The following is a 16651-nucleotide window of genomic DNA, read 5'->3' on the forward strand; positions in this document are numbered from 1 at the left end:
AGTGAATGCTCCCACGTGCCTGCCAGGGCTCTCTTTGTTTTTGCAGAGCTCAGTTCAGACCTTCCTTGCTCAGGGAAGCCAAGGGGAAAGACCTCTGAGGATGGGTTAGTGTTAGCCACCATGGGCAGCTAGTGAGGATGCCCCAGCCACAATGCCCTCCAGCAACCCTGGTGAACTCCCTGTGGCATCAGTCCAATCCTGCAACTGCCGGGTGGAGACTAGCCCATCTCAATCAATACGGGGAACACTGGTGAATCCACTCATGGCTCAAGGATTTAGAAGTGCTCCAGAGAAGGGTACAAGATAGTGCCCCATACTGTACTAAGTTATCTCTTCTAACGGGTAGTGATTAAAACCACAGCACAGTTTATACAAGGGTCCTGCTGGCTCTAACAGCAGGAAAGAGAGCAGTTCTATACAACCTCTCAGCTTTACATGCTTCTTGTCCTGGGCACAGATGTCCATCTCCATACCAGCCTACTTCAGCATTGAGTTACTTTACACCCTGCCGATGCCAATGCAGAGGGATGCAGGGACCTGACAGGGCACAGCTGTTAACTGTCCAGCACCCAAGCTCGGCATCGCGTCCCACCTGCTTCCCCCACCAGCCGCCACAGCACAGCCCAAGGAGATGTCACCCCAGCATCTCTGGGGCTGCAGCCTTATCACAGTGGGCAGGGAGCCTAAGGCCCTTGACTGCACTAATGCCAGTCCATCCCTGTGCTGGATCAGCCATCGGGATCCCTGCCTGCTCTGCTCCCTTCCTTTCCATGCAAGAGGCTGCCTCCTGCCCTGCCCTCCTACCTCAGCAAAAGCTCCTGTTTGATATGCACTCCAGCTGCTTCCCAACAGAGGAGATGTACCCTCTCTGACTGACATTTCCTTTGAAATAAGAGAAACACAGCAGGCGCTTGACTCCCAGTGTGTCAACGCATGCAGCTCAGCACCTCCAGGAGTCCTGGGAGTCCTTCCAAGACCTGCTGGATCACTGTGGTTAGTAAACTCTCAGCCTCTGAGCAACAAAAGTCTTCTGCTTTCCAGGGGAGAACGCTCAAATGTCAGTCCTGCACTGCTTCCATCAGGTGGATCCACTTGCACAGCAAAGCAAAAATAAAGCTATAACTTAGGCAGGATCCAGTCTCTTGCAGGAAGATTTATGCCACAGAGTCTTGGCTCCAGGTGGAACCATAAACCACCTCTCCTCAACAGCAGCAGCCCACTAGGCCCTGAGGTCACTGGTAGTCCTAGTAAAAGAGATCATTTACCTCCTCCTCCTCTTTCTGTTCCTCTGCTGTCTCACCACATGCAATGAAAGACACTTGAGCAGAGAGACCTTCTTCACTGTGCAAGATAGAAAGCTGGTGGAAACCATTCAGTGAATTATTTTAATATGAAACCCCCAACTTGTCAAGACCAAGAACAGTTGGTATAACCATCTATTTTTAAAACATGGATTTAAAAAAAATATATATAAATCAGTGGACTTGTTTAGATGTCTGTTTTCCAGTTCACAAATATTGAAGCTTCAATTTTTGCATTAGAGTAATTTTTCATTTAGAAATTCAAGTGGGTTGCTTGTACACAGGAGGGTGAGCATGGAGATCAATGCACCAGTTGTATGCCCTGGGTTTCAGCTGAATCGTTTCCAAGATAGACTCTTTTTCCCCTATCTAGGATGGGAAACATGTAAGATAATTTCCCATCCCACATGGATTTCACAATTTCCCATCCCTGGCAACATAGAGTGCCTAGCACATGGGGCCCCGCAGACATCTACAGATAAAGGCATGCAAGGTAGGAATGCTGGAAACTCACAGACAAATGGAGATTGAAATTATATGCTAATTTTCTCACAACTAATTAACTACTGGAACAAGTTTAGGGGATACAGTGCCCAATTTTCATCCCAATTTCCTCTCGTTTTGACAGGACTCAGATGCTTTCGGTGGTTTTAAAAATACTCGCCTTACCGTACATAACTAACATTACACTACCAAGACACGCATAATCAAGTGCCCTTGCTCCACAGCCCTGCCTTCCTCCATTGGATCTCATTAAATAAGAGATTCATCTTGGCAGTTTGTGTGCATGGCCTAGCACACACTCCAAAGGTTCCTTCAGTGAACCCTGGCTTTACTGAAGTCAATGGCAGAACAGAGCAGGGCTAGGATTTCACTCCCTGTTTCCACTGCCTTCAAGTTACACACTTTTTCAGCAATTGCAGCTCCACATCATTCTTTTCCCCTGCACGTCTAGAACAGAAACTAGGGCACTGGTTTATTGCAACACACAGTGACTTACCCAAAGCATGACTTCTCCCAAAGTGTGAACACCGCTGCATAGATCAAACCACACTACACTTAATGTGGAGCCTTGTCTCAGATCCACACATGAAAATATCTCTCATGATATATTTTCAAATTACAGACAATGCAATTCCTTCTCTCTCCACCCTTAACTTATGTCAGCATATCTCTTTTCCTCCTCTCCATGTGCCTCACTCACCCAACACAGAAATAGAAACATTACAGTCCTTTTTTTGCTCAGACCAAGAACCAGCAATAGACAGTTATAAACCACTCCACCTGAAGCACTGTAGGAAACTGTAGGGAAGTTTGCACACTGAAATTCAGGCACAGCACTTGGAGGGAGTTTCCCTTCATTTAGGGGTAGGCAGCACAGAAATTACAACATTGCTTCTTGCACTTCTGCAAGTCTCAGGCAAAGAGGAAAAGCAGTAAAAGGATCATTAAAATGCCATTCTTGACGGATAGTGACAGAGGGGACGAGAGGAGAGGAAGTGATCAAGAACACCAATGCCTTGCTCTCAAAGCCTTCTGCATTGGATCATCAAATTAATCAGTTTGATGGTTTTGGTGCAGCTCAGGACCAAACATGGGAAAGTAGCAACCTATATTTTATGTACAACTTGAGAAATGCTGACAGCACGGGGAAGGGTGGGGAAGAGCAGGTACCAACAGAATAGGCAGCAGCTCACAGCAGAGCTGAGAATGTGGCAAGAAGGATGACGCCAGCTTTGGTTTGAAGTGAACAGCCAGCCCAGGGCGGAGGCTTTGGACTGGACCTGGAGAGAAGCATTACAAGGCAGAAAAACACGTACAGCTGCACAGGGAAACTGCCCTCTGCTTCGTAAGTTTTAACATGGACAATTTCACTGCAGCACATGAGGATTTATGGAAACTATATACGAAGACCAAGTCCGACTGATTGTCACTTTGTCTCATGTCCCCATGGAACAAAGATTTCATGCTTTCCCTCCCTTCTCTGTCCCTGCAGGAATCCAAGCAGCTGATCTAATATGAAGATTCACCTGAGAAAGGTACAAAACAGCCTGGGGAAAAGACTTCATTTCACTAGCATGTTCATTCACAGAGAGCACGACACAGCACATAAGGGGGCCATTGTTTCTGGAATAAAATCTCCATTTGAGCTCTCTTCTTTGGCCATGATCAATGGGAGGGAATTAAAGTCTCATCCTGGGAAAAAAATTAGCTTGCTAACACTGTGTTGAAAGATCAGGTAATGGAGATGCAGAGCAAGTGTGTGCACCCACACCATCTCTTGGTGAGCTTGAGAATACCAGAGGTAAAAGCACCTGGTAGAAAAAGCTCCCCAAACACAGGCACAGCCCTTATCATATTCCATGAGAGACAACCAAGCTAAGGACTATGATTCGTAACAGGTGATGTCAGTGTTTCACAATACTTCAATCCAGACTTCAGCTCCCCACAGCTCCTGCCCAGTGCAGGGACACTTATGTTCCCTGGGTGCTTACAAGTTTGCCTGTTCAGCCTTTGCATTTTCTGTCCCACAGATGCACAGAACCAACCCAATAACTTTGAGCTGTTCTGCACCTCCATCCTACCCATCCCTGGGGTATTCTCAGAGCACCTACCTCCCACCCATCTTCCAGACACCTTCCCATCTCTAACAGGCACACCAGCAGAAACCTACTGCTCTCACCACTCAGTGATGATGGGCAAGTTTCCCCCCCTGCCATCTTCCAAGTGGTGGATTTCAGCCCTCCGAAGCTCATCAGACTAAACACCCCACAGAGAACCAACACTATTTCCACCATGGCCATCGCAACAGGATGCCCACCTTCCCCTCCTCTTGGTTTCAGTTCGATGTTTTGGAACACCAACAAAAGGACTGTTTAAACTAGTAGTTACACGTTCAAAAAGCAATGTCTGCTGCTTGGGCAACTAAGTTTGGAGCATCATTGTCAGTCTTTTTGGGGAGACACACATCACGCTTCCCTTCATCCTCTCCCAGGCCCATATCTCACGTCAGTTTTACTAGTAAAAGCAAACAAGAGATTAAAAGCTATTTGCTGCCCTCTTCCGAGCAAACCCGAATTACACGTCAATATGGGAAACGGGCCTGGAGACTGTCATTCAATAAGTAGAGCTCTGTTTCCATGCAAAATGAATGACATCGATGTGGCATCAAACAGCTGTGACAGGGTAGGTTAGAAGTGATCATCAGCTATTACAGACGAGGACGGTAGATCAGTGCTATGCAGCCTAGACCATTAGGTATCCATAGAGGGCATTCTTGGCATTTTGGTTTCATAACTCTCCCGTTAATCCTCCTGTGTAGAAATATAAAGAAATACCTCTCAGCACATTCTGTTCTCAATAGTCACAAACATTTCAGAGCAGAAGCAGACCACAAGACATGTAAAGAAATAGTAAAAAAAGCACTTGTAGATTGAAGAGGGTGATGGGGGGTGGGGTGGACTAAAACCACTTAAATCTTTTATGTCCTCCAGCAGTGCTCTATCCTGTCCTTCCAGGGAACATATACCTTTATCAAGGCATACAGTATGTATGCACATACTATCTTCAGAACAAACCTTAACACTGCAACCTGCTGCTTTCAAGGCATTTATCCAGTCATTTGTGGAAACCTGTTAAATTAGACCATGTGCTCTCATTAAAGCCCTCTAAAATCAGGCTTATGAGCCTGAGGGAGCCTCAGTTTTCATAGGCAAATATACAAAAAAAGTAAAAGCCATTTCTAAAATAGTTCTTCTTCCATGTACCCTAGGACAGACAAGATGTACCACGATGTGAAATCAACACTGCTTTTCTTGGCACTCTCTCTGGGATGTCCTGCATACTTCAATCCTGAAGGGAAATGAGGGATTTGAAGAAGACCAGGTAGCCTCATATTAACAACCACGAAAAATGTCTTTTTCAATTTGTAAGCAATGCAACAAATCCCAGATCATGCTGCCACCGAGGCATCTATTGAATGTTCTCACTTGGGCAGATGCACAGCATACAGCTGTGACTACATGAGACTGGGATATGCCATGCTTCTTCAGGACTTTCCTCCATATGACCTCCAAACACTGCTTAATCTGTTGCATAGAATTGGCCTGTCTTAGTAATCAAGCCCTGCAGTGGATGATAACAAGTTGTTCTTTATGTGTACAAATGTGATATTTTCATCCCACATACAAGGATGAAGAAACTACAAAAGTGTATTTAAAACAACTGGGGTAGGTTCCCAGGTGTCACACAAACCCAGACAATCTGTTATCAAGCAACTGCAGTGATCTTGGAGCAAAACATAACCACTATCACCATAAGGTACAGGGACTGAAAAAAATGGTTCTTTGCGGGATTTTTGGCTAAAATTCTCTAGGCTCCAATATCAGCTTGCTTTGCTTTCAAGACTTTTTTACTCTGCAAAACATGCAAGAGTCACCATGCACATACATGAAAAACAGGTTTGGAGCTCTGCATTACAGAGGATGTAAACGCACTTTGGTTTGGTTTCCCAGTGTTTTTTAACCTGGTATCTTTCAGAGAAAGGAGCTGTTTGGAAGCACCCTGAACCTTTGGCAATGTAGTTGCCTGTGCAGCAGGCCTGGTAGCCCAATGCTGCATGCCCAGGTATTGGGTCGGCCTTGATACTAGGAAGTGATTTACAAAGCAGCTTAATAACTTGCATTTATCTTTGCCATATTTCACCATTGCTTCCCCTTTGAAGCCACTGTGCAGCCTTGGACAGGCCCTCCGTTCAGAAAAAAAGCCCGTTCTCCCTTCAGCAGCAGCAGCACAGCAGATCCTCCACAGGCCAGCAGAGTAAGAAAGCATCTGTGACGTGCAGCTTTCTGAGCCAGGCTCTAGATTTATGGATTAGACATGCTGCCATAGCACACAAATCACTCTGCGCTCAGTGCAATTCATTATCACATTGCTATGGCTGGTCACATTCTTCACAGGTGCAAATGATGCCAAAAAGACTTTTACCTTTCATGTGCCAAGACTTAATGATGCAGAGTCAGGACCCCTCCTGCCTCCCCAGGGACGTGAAACCAAAGTCAGCAGTTGTTCCGTCTTTGTGGGCACACCAGCTCCTGAAGGTTTTCCAGCACCTCACGGCAGTGCTGACAGGCAGGCAGCTGAGCAGTCACAGGGCTGGGACCATGCCTGCTCCCAGTCCAGCCTCTCCCAGCAACCGAGCCTGTGCCTGTAGCACTGTCAGTACCTGCCCACATGCACTAGCAACATCCTCTAACCCAGGTAAATTCAGCTAAAAATCTGTAGGCAAAACCAGGGATTCGTTCTGCCACACTAGCACACTTTGCAATAGTATTGGGAAAGCAAAGGGCCTTTTACATCCCTTGCATGTATCAGTAAAGGAAAGGGACTTCAAGAACAGGCATGAAACAGCTAAAATAACAGTATAAATGACCTAAAGAAACAAGAAGGAAGGAGTGAAGGGAAGACAGTGGGTTGTGCTACTTTTTTACACATCTGCATCATGATTCCAGGAAAAGGACACTGGGGAAGAACAAGCCAGAAAACAGGCTTTCTATTCCTATGGAAAGTTTGTTCCTTGGAGCCAGGGGGTGGGGGTGGGGTGGGGGGGAATAGTAATACAACAGTGCTTAAAAGTCAGAGATATGAGTGTCAGGGGGCCTCACGGAGCATCAATTTGGGCACCTCCACAGAGTAGGCTCCTCAGTGGAGCTGTGTCCCCCCTTGGAGGCCACAGTCACTGGTGATATTGCAGGGGATATTGCATCCCCTAGCAAGAGGTGCATTGGCTACAAAGTCCAGCAAGGTCCAATCCCCAGAAGAAAAAACAAATCCGAGCTGGAACTCCATTTCCTTGGGTGCTACACTGCAACATCCAGTCAGGCTAATGCCACAGGGGGTTAGTGTTGAAGGGACATGGAAAGAGAGGAAGAGGAGGAAAGAGGCCCCCTGAGGCAGAGCCGTGTATCACTTACCTCATGTCAGGCTGGCCCAGGCGCACACAGCATGACGAACGTCCTTCTCAGCTGTTGACACCATCCACCCCACTGCACTCCAGCCCTCCGTCAGCACGGCGAGGAGGACTCACATTGCACGCAGGACCCCATCTTCCCGCCTCAGCCACCGCCCAAGCACCAGAGGCTTATTCCAACGCAATACTTCATATTTTTGGGGCTAGCACGGACCCCTGAGACAAGCTGAGCTGAGGTGAAGCAACCTGAGGCAGAGAAGCCCCAGGACCCTCCTTTTCTCCTCAGGCAACCCCCCCTGAGCGCCCAGATCGGCTCCTTCTTCCCCCTCCTCACAGGTTTCCCTCAGCAGCCTCGTGCCTGAAGGTGCGGTCGGGGCCGATCAGGACCGTTGGCGGCCGTTAGCGACCGTTGGAGCCGGCGCGAGGCACCGCCGCCTCCCGGCTGCCCTCTGCCACTCGCCACCGCCGGCTGTCAGCAGGCGAGGGGCTCCCCTCGGGGTTGAGCTCCGTTTTTTAGGTGATCTGAGGGCCTCGGAGGAGAACGGGAACCCCCTTGGACTGGGGTTGGGGACTGAGGGGGCAGGGCGACCGCCCTGCAGGTGCGCTTGCACCAAGAAACACCCCGCCCTGGCCAGCCCTCATCACAACAAAATAAGCAGCAACTTAGTGGAACTAAGAAGAAACTCCACATTTAGACTGGCCCATTCTGGAAGCCAGTAGCTGTCGGAGTTTAACCCTATGGAGAGCTTCTGGTAACAACACCACCTGCCTTTGGTATTTGTTTGGTTTGGCACAAACTTTTGAGTGTAAGGGAGTGTGAGAAACTGCCAGGGAGCGTGAGAGAACACAAGATACCCAGTGTAGAATGGAAAAATAAGCCATTTACATCATCATGCATCGTTATTTTATTTCAGTTTTGCTTCGTTCCAAAAATAATTAAGGGACATCATAATCAGCAGTAGGCAGGTTAGTGGGTTTTGCAGTTTGAGGCTCCAAAGACAACCAGATCTCTTGTGCCAGGTGCCATACAAGCACAGTCAGAAAGAGCCTCTGGTCTCAACAACTCTTGGCTTCAGGGTGAATTTCTCATAAACATTCAGGGCCCCAGTCTGACTCAGTACATGTTGAAGTCAGTATTAGAACTACAAGCAGATTAAAAGGAATGAAGACAAGTAAAATAGGTAGGCTTCTAAACATTCCCCCTCCTTCCCCCAGCATAACATTAGAAAAGACACATCAGGCAAGAAGAAACAACCTTTGCCTTTTACTCATGGGAAATTGAGGCAGAAGACTAAGTCACTTTTTCAAAGTTACTAAGGCAATCAGTGGTAGCACCAAGGAAGCTGTATTTCTCCATTGTCCTAGTCCATCCAGTACCTTAACTGTTCACTGTCCACCTCTGTCCTCACCTGACCCAACACAGCCAGAAGCATCATTGAAAGTATGGCTGAAATTCTCTAGCATAGGAGGGATCAAGCACCATAGCCCCTATGAGCTTATGAGCACTTTGAGTCAGTTCTGATTGCTGTAGTTTATGATTTCCTTGGTCTACCAAACCAGAGCCACTCCCATCTCAGCAAAGCAATCAAGATCATGCTAAAGAGTTTAAAGCATTAAAAAACACAAGATCAGGTCTTAGGAAATACAGCAAGTGTCTGATCATTTCAAGCCCCACTTTGGACTGCAGTCAGGATCGGATACTGCACTGAATTGTCCCCTCTGGATATCACAAAACACATCACCTTGGCACAGCATCACCCAAGGTGGACCAGGGTCTTCAGTCTTGTGATGTTAATCACTATTGTAAGGGCTTCTTGAAGAAGATGCCCAGGTGTCTACATGCTGGTATAGGTCTTGGGTGGTGCTTTGGGCTTCGGCGGTCATTCTCCGAAATTTCTGCAAGTAGACAATGATGAAGATAACCAAGATACCCTGGAGGAAAAGGAGGATGAAGAGACAGAGCTGAGAGAGGAGAGCCAGGCTGCAGTACCAGTACTGGCATGTGGAGATGATCTCGTCTTCTGTCAGATAGGCAATGATTCGGTCCTGCAGGTGAGCTGGGGAGGTACATTTCACATCCCTGTATAAGGTCCGGTTTTGCTGCCACTGGAGCCAGGAGCGCAAGTAGAGGATGTCACAGTTGCATTCCCAAGGGTTGCCCTGCAGGTAGACTACCTGGAGGCTCTTCAGGTTGTCAAAGAGCCCATTGGGAATAGAGGTGAGCTTGTTGTAACCAAGGTGGATAATTTCAGCCGAAGGGCGGAAAGCAACTGGTAGTTTTGCTACAGTTAGGTCTTTTGACGTGCAGTCGATAATGCTGGTGGCACACTTGCATGGCACAGGGCATGTGGGTATCACAAGTGGAAGGAAGCCAAGAAGGGACAAGAAGAGAATTCCACTGTTCATCTTCACCTGCAAACACTCCCCTGGTGAGACTGGATGAGGTACAGACCAGGCAAGTAGACACCACACACTCTAGGACTGGCACCACAGCCCAGGTCTTTCGTTGGTTTGTTCTGAGGATGAGTTTCTAAAGTTGGGTGAATTTGGTGTCCTTCACAGGAGATGTGAGAGCTCTGAAAAAAACAGTTAAAAGAGGTGTTGTGCAAATTCTTGGCCTCTCACTACAGGAGAGGGAAGGTTCCTGGTCTTCCAACCCTGGATTTGAGGTGGGATATGAACAGATGGCTACTGGGAGGCTTAGATGCAGCCATCAAATTCATTTTCACTAGTCCTTAGAAGTGTAAAAGAGCTGCTTATATTTTCAGCATTACTGGAGGTGCATTACTAGGGTAGCCAAGAAAATTTTTGTCAAGGAATCAAAAATTAGAATACAAAACTGCTCATGCCTTACCATAGCTCTGAATTACATCTGTAAGCAAAGCTTTGTTCATGCAAACTGCAAGACAAGATTCAGAAATAAATTTACTGTTACCACAAGTAAAAAATAGCCTTTCCAGTTTTGAAAAGAAGTGATAAACAGTCCTTGGCCAGCAGAGAGGGTGGGTGCTGACCACCGAGGGCGGTGGTCAGTGGAGTTTTCCACACCAGACATTGCTCCAGCAGGTGAATAATCAGCAGGTGAATAATCTCCTTCTGGAGCTGTGACCATGCTGGGACACATGGGTCAATGAGCTGTCTTTGTATTGCAGTCTCATGCCACTGCTGAACACATGAGCTGCTATAACTTCTTTAGGAGAACAACTACACATACCTGCAACAAGGCAGTGCTTTTCTGTGCAATCTGTCAACCAAATGAAAAGGAAAAAAAAAAAAGAACACAAGGTAGTTTTGTTGACTTACCAGAGTAGTTCAATCCTTGCTTCCTTGCTGGCTTTACAACACAAGAGGAAGGTCTTAAGGCAGTCCAGCCAGTGCAAGAGTGTTTGCAGCTGCATAGCTGAGCTCCCGGATAATGCCCTTGCAGCTGGCTGGCAAGATAAGGGTCAGGCTCATCCTAGGGACACCTCCCACACAAGGCCTTCCTGCAAGTTTGCTGCATGTCACCAGAAGCTGAGGCTTCATTGAGTAAGTCTTCCAAGAAATGGGAGCTGACACTGCTCGCAAGAACATGTTTGCTGGGAGCGATGCTGGCAGTTCTGATAACTGTGATTCTGGGCCCACATGTTCAGTCCAACAGAAACATTACAAAGTCTCAGTTGCAAAGTATTAACTCAAAATGCCTTTCGATCTGGAAGGTGACGTTACTGGTTTGTACCACACTCCCTGAGCACTATGGCCTTTGGTTTCCCATCTCATCAGGAAGACTGTATTTGGCAGAGTGGTGAGACCTAGCAATTTGCAGAGTGCTGACCCTGAAGTTTCCCTTGAAGCAGTGACACAAATGTACTCCTAATTAGCAGTGGAAGATCTGCTGAAAGAAATGGACTTCCAATGACCACACTGGTATCAACCGTTGAGCCAAGGAGAAAGATCCTTCAGGTACTTGCATCCTCTCATGATTGTTATAGGGGTAAAATATAACTCTTGGCATTAGACTGTCTACATCAAAATAAACTAGTTGAGATTCACGGGGAAGATGACAGACCAGGAAAGACAGTGCTCTGAGGGACTGCTCTTTTGATAGCCAAGTGAGTTGGAGGTCTCGACAAGCGCAGCTTGCAGTTAGTGAGAAAGATTGACCACATCCTTTATTCAGAAGTTGCATTACACAAATACTTGAACAGATAAGTCCAAGGGTCAAAACTACATTTAGATAGAATCTTGCCTTCTCCAGGCCATCACACCTTCACAGACATTTTTCTGCTATCAGCTTGACTCTAGGCATTGACTATGCTCCTTAGGATAAGGCCACCAGAATTACATTGCGAAACCGTTGCCCCATTGGGCCCAACTCTCCGTTACCTTGTACTGTGCACATCATACAGAGAAGAAATTATGAACGTCCTGAATGTGCTGATGTTAAGAGAATTTAGGGTGTAACAGCAGAATTTGGCCCTAACCAAGGGAAAATCTCTGATGCTCTAAACAAAACAATTAAGCTTTAAATTTCTAGTAAGTTGGAGCAGATCATTCCAGTTGTTTCACTGTGGCAGGCAGGCAGAGTGGGAAAGAGATCTTAGGCTAACAAATGATCCCAGTTTTTCCTGCAGGGCCTGCTTTCCACTTGGGAGCAGCTTGACTACCGCAGGGTAAGTTTGCTCAGCAAACTTACTTTGTCTCATTTGGTGCTACATTTATTCACAGGCAGGTGGTTCAGGCCAGGTGTGGCATGGAACTGATCTACAGCCAGACCCATTCTGGCTCTGCATGCAGCATGGACTCAGCAATGCTCCATTGGCTACTTACAAAATGGGTTTCCCGGGACTGCATCCTGCCCAGCTGCCCATTGCTGATTTAGACACAGCTCCTAGGGGAAGTTTAAAGATAGAACTTGAAGATCATCTTGTCTAGCTTCTGACATAAACAGGCCAGAAATCCCATGCAGGAAGCCCTGCCTGGAGACTGCTCTGAAAGAATTAGATAAAAGGAGAAACAGTGACAGTTTTGCTCTCTCCTGCCCACAATATATCACCAATGCTGCTCAAGGGGACTGAAAATTGAACAGAAAGAGGTTGGTTTTTTGAATGTATTTATTTCACTGATCAATTCAGGTAGTAAACATTATTAATAATAATAACAATAATCATTTAATAAAATGGGTATGTTTTAAAAGGTTTCATTTTTCTTTGTTCACAATGACAAAATGTTCAAACAGAAATTTACAAAAAAAATTATATATATTATAATAACCCAACAGATGGACAGGAAACAAAGAGCCTAGGAATGGAGCAGGGGGTGAAGAAGTCGCGTGGCAGGAGCAAGCCAGCGTTAAAGCACAGCGGGGTTTGTGAGGAAGAGCAGGGAATGCCATCGTAGAGCATGAAGTGTGGGACCCCTCCTTCTCTGGGGGGGAGGCATGCAGGGAGGCAGCAAGGACTGCACAGGCAGGACCAGCACAGCAGCAGCACATAAGGAGTTCAAGCCATGGCTCCCTCCCCAGTCAAGCACAAGGTCCAAGACTTTGTACCGACAGCCCCAGCTGCAGCCTGGGACAGCTCTGCAGAGTGGGACACCACCCCTGCAGCGATTCACTCAGCAGGGCAAATCTTGGCAGAGGCATGGGAATGTGCCTGGGGGTGCTGGGGTTGCATATAAGGCTGTGGAGGGTTGCGTGAGGGGAGGTGTTACATTACTTTCCTATTCACACTTCTCACTACCAGAGCCAAATGGCCAAGCTACATTTGTTCAGGAGTCTCTTCTCCGCTTACTGCGTAGCTCAGTGCAACAGTACAAAACATTCCTCCTTTAATAAACAGATGCCAACTTCCAGGCCAGAGTCAGAATCCCTGGTGCCCCCCACAGTCAGTCTCTAATCCCTTTCCAGGCAGCCCCCAAACTCTGGTGCTCTGGGCAGGGAACCTCCTACATGGAGATGTGATTTCAGTGGCACCACTGCCCCTCTGTAGAAGACATTTCTGGTGCCTCACTCCTGTGCATTTTTTTTCTAAGTGCAACTTGAACAATCTTTGCCAGCTGGTAGCCGAAGGCTTCAGCTCTCTGTAGAGGACAGACTTGTGACTATCGACTTGACGGAGGAGCCATGTGCACGGAGCTGATGGAGACTTCCTCACCCAGAGGGACAGGGGTAGATTCACCCTCAGCAATCGTGCCTGCCTGTGCCCAGTGTACCCTGTGCTCCCACCAGCACACAGCATGTCCACACACAGCCCAGGATAAAAGCTGTCAGCTCCTCTATGTCCACGCTAAAGAGTAAAGGTCTCCTTTATCTTCCAGGAATTAATCTGTTTGAAAGAGGAACATCTCCAGCTGGACAGGGCTCATTTGCAACAGAACATCCTCCTCACAGACAAGACTAGTGTAAGAAAAGAGGGGACAGGTACTGCAAGGTGCTTCCCGTTATGCTAGTATGGATAAAACTGAGAACTCAGCAGTCCTTCTGTTTGGACAGCGGCAAACCAGCTCCAGAAAACCTGGAGGAAGCTCCTGTTTCAGACTACTCCACTGCTCAAGTAAGCACACCGCACAAAGAAAGGTTCTATTTCCTCCTTAAGCACCTCGGTCCTGCATGTTACTGAAGACAAGCTGAACTGTTCCCCTCTCCTAGGCTGGCACTGCCACTGTCACTCATGAGCCCAATATAGAGGAGAATGAAAGAAAAAAACCCCAACATTGTTGGACACTGCTCCTGCCCGGCTGGCACATTTCTGCCAAGGGGCTTCCACCCTCGCTTTGTCCTTCCACACTGTGCCAGAGTCTCTCCCCTGCCCCTACAGCCCATGTTCTGGCTAAGCAGAGGCTCTGTACAGTGAGTAACTGGAACCAGCCAACCTACTCACCACGTGGACAAGCCCTGATCAGGACTCTAAAGCCCCATGGGTGAATCAGACAAATGCAGCACATAATAACAGAACTTAGGGCCTGACTATTCCTGGCCAACACTGTGCTTCCTATCCAGGGAGATCTTCTGGGGAGAGCCGGAGATGAAGGAGCAGATACAAAAGCGGAAAGGGAACAGAGAAATTGGGTCGGGAGCCAGAGGAGCCGAAGGGCCCAGCCCATGGCAGCACTCCCTGGAGTCGGAGGGAAGAGCCAAGTGTCTCTCCCTCCAACAGCCATGATTCCCTGCGAGCGTGGCAGTGTCGCTGGTGAGGCCTGCCCTGTCAGGCACATCACACTCCAAGGCTCTGCTCTGGCTGGACTGAAGTTAAAAATACTGCAGGAAGCAAGAACAGGACAGAAGCTGCTGCCCAAAGAGTGCTCTTATCTCTGCCCAGCAGATCCACCAGCCTTCCCAGCACTGAGGCAGGAAGAGCCTTGGTCTGGGGAGGGGGAGAAGTGCTGAGTCCCAGGGGAAGGGCAGGGAAGCAAGTGCCAAGTCTGCTGGGCTGCGCTCAGCCCCATGCAGTGACGCTCCTGCACCTGCCATGCTGACCCAACACCTGCCTGGACAGGCAGCTTGCAGATCTCTGGTACAAGCCTACAAAAACTGCCCCTTTCCCCAAGAGAAGCTCAGAGCCAGCAATGCACTTGTGGGACTGCAAAGCCTGGGGGTAGGGCACAGCTCTTCATGTGGGGTTGGATTTCAGCCCTAGGGTTTCTACCCCCTCCAAAGCAGTCCCGGCCAAGCACTCTGGCTGCCACAGTGCTTTTCAGAGCAGACACTGGAGACACACTGCAGCTGGGTGACCAGAGCTAAACTATGAGATACCCTCAACCCAGCTACTGCAGGGCCCTGGGGTTCCTCTACCAACACCTCCAGCCTGCTGTGGGACAAAACCATGGCTGGGAAGGTGCTTGCTCCCATCATCACCTCCTTGCAGGCAATAGTCAACAACTCATCCTCTCTGCCAGAAAGACATAAATGAGACCAGTAGAAGACGTTTTCTTCTAACCAACCTCGAGAAGCTCAGTCCCTTGCTGCTCAGTGCAAAGATCCTGGAGTTTCTTGGTAGGAAAACCAAAACCAACCAACTAAACAAAAAAACCAGAAAAACCCAGGCAGGAAACCAGGCAACCATCAGGACCCCTGAACAGGTCAGTGCACAGAGAAACCCCCAGCTCCAGCTCTTTGGGCCAGAGCTGGCCCCAGGCTGAGGAGCCCGAGCAGCACAGGTCAAACTCACGGGAGGGTACGGCTGCCTTTACAACGCTTGTGCTGGCCCCAGACAAGGGGAATGGGGAGGGAGGCACAGCACCTCAGTTGGGAGTAAACATTTACGTGCATTGACACAGATAGTCTTCAAGTTCGTACACCAGAGAAACCAGGACTTTAAATACCAGAGCATTCCCAAACAAGAAATTAGTACATGGGAAAGGGAAATCTTTTTCTTTTCTTTTTTTTCTTTTTTAGGATGTCTTAGAGACTTTCCAGGTTATTTTCTTTAAAAAAAAAAAAAAAAAGAAAAAAGAAAAAAGAAAAAAGAAAAAAGAAAAGAAAGAATAATTATTAAAAAAGAAATACACATCAGTAAACTGTTAAGTGAACAGCCTCCTCCACAATCCAGCTGACCGCAAAGCCAGCATTGCTGCTAATAAATTAGAGGGTGCGGGTGCAGCTCTTGCCCACAAGTCTCTATACAACAGGAAACCTTTTCTAAACGTCCACAGCTCTTGCCAGGCCTCAGATGGTCACTGGGGGATTCCCTCTGCCCTCCGAGTACCTGCCTCTCACTGATCCTGCATCTGCTGCTGCATCTTCTGCAGCATCTCTTGCATCCGCCGTAACTGCATGAGACAGAGAAGAGAGAGTCAAAAAAGGATCTGTTGTGGCCGGGAGCTGGTGATCTGCACTGGGGGCAGTCCCTTGGAGCTGACAAAGGGATCCCTCAGAGAGTATTAACTCCTGCCTGAGCACAGAAGCTTCTGTATCTGTGGTGGAATGGAGCCACATTTCCCTGACAGAGGAAGCCACAGCTTTCACACCCCGTCCTCCACACCAGGAGCTCGTGATGGTTGGAGGCAGGAGTGGGAAGCCCCAGGACAGCCTCTATGGGGCAATCCTGGAGAAACTTCTCAGATTCCAGCTCCAACACCAAGGACATCCAGGCAGAAATGGGTCTCACCTCCTCATCCTTCATTTTGATCAGCTTCTCTGTCTCAGTGTCCGGTGTTGGGAGAGGCAGGATAGGAATCGGGCTTTCTATCCTGTTGTCCTGAGTCAGCTTGCTAGAGAGATGGAGAAAGGGGTAAAATGCAGTCAGTTGTGGTTCAGGCTTGCTAGCTTTGGTGTCACCATGTGATGGCTGTCACTCATGATGGCAGACCTGCCAGCAATGCAGCAGCATGCACCCAGCCAGGTAGAGGATGTGCTGGGATAGAGTTAATTTTCTTCATAGTAGCTAGTATGGGACTATGTTTT

At 47.9% G+C, this 16651-nt stretch overlaps 2 protein-coding genes across 4 annotated transcripts in view; both read right to left on the bottom strand.

The window, feature by feature from the left end:
• Positions 1-8162: 8162 nt before the first annotated feature.
• On the bottom strand, positions 8163-12270 carry GP1BB (glycoprotein Ib platelet subunit beta). Of its 2 annotated transcripts, none has more exons than XM_075041569.1 (2): positions 10573-12270; positions 8163-9845 (listed from the first exon to the last, which is right to left on the bottom strand). In XM_075041569.1, the coding sequence occupies exon 2, from the start codon at positions 9673-9675 to the stop codon at positions 9061-9063; it is 615 nt and encodes a 204-aa protein (XP_074897670.1). In that variant the 5' UTR covers positions 9676-9845; positions 10573-12270; the 3' UTR covers positions 8163-9060. The 2 variants fall into 2 exon arrangements, with proteins under 2 accessions (XP_074897670.1, XP_074897671.1); XM_075041570.1 differs by lacking the exon at positions 10573-12270 and adding an exon at positions 10124-10560.
• Positions 12271-15681: 3411 nt separating this feature from the next.
• Positions 15682-16651, bottom strand: part of SEPTIN5 (septin 5) — a 45660-nt gene continuing 44690 nt past the window's right edge. For both annotated transcript variants that reach the window (XM_075041568.1, XM_075041567.1), the window contains exons 10-11: positions 16356-16458; positions 15682-16017 (exon numbers count right to left, since the gene is read on the bottom strand). In XM_075041568.1, the coding sequence (XP_074897669.1) occupies positions 15961-16017; positions 16356-16458 (160 nt within the window). In that variant the 3' untranslated portion in view covers positions 15682-15960. The remainder of the gene's footprint in view (positions 16018-16355; positions 16459-16651) is intronic.

Source organism: Buteo buteo, chromosome 11 (assembly GCF_964188355.1).
Source record: "Buteo buteo chromosome 11, bButBut1.hap1.1, whole genome shotgun sequence".
Taxonomy (NCBI): domain Eukaryota; kingdom Metazoa; phylum Chordata; class Aves; order Accipitriformes; family Accipitridae; genus Buteo; species Buteo buteo.

Coding starts and splice junctions, on each gene's coding strand:
- GP1BB (XM_075041569.1), bottom strand. CDS start 9,675: ATGAACAGTGGAATTCTCTTCTTGTCCCTTCTTGGCTTCCTTCCACTT.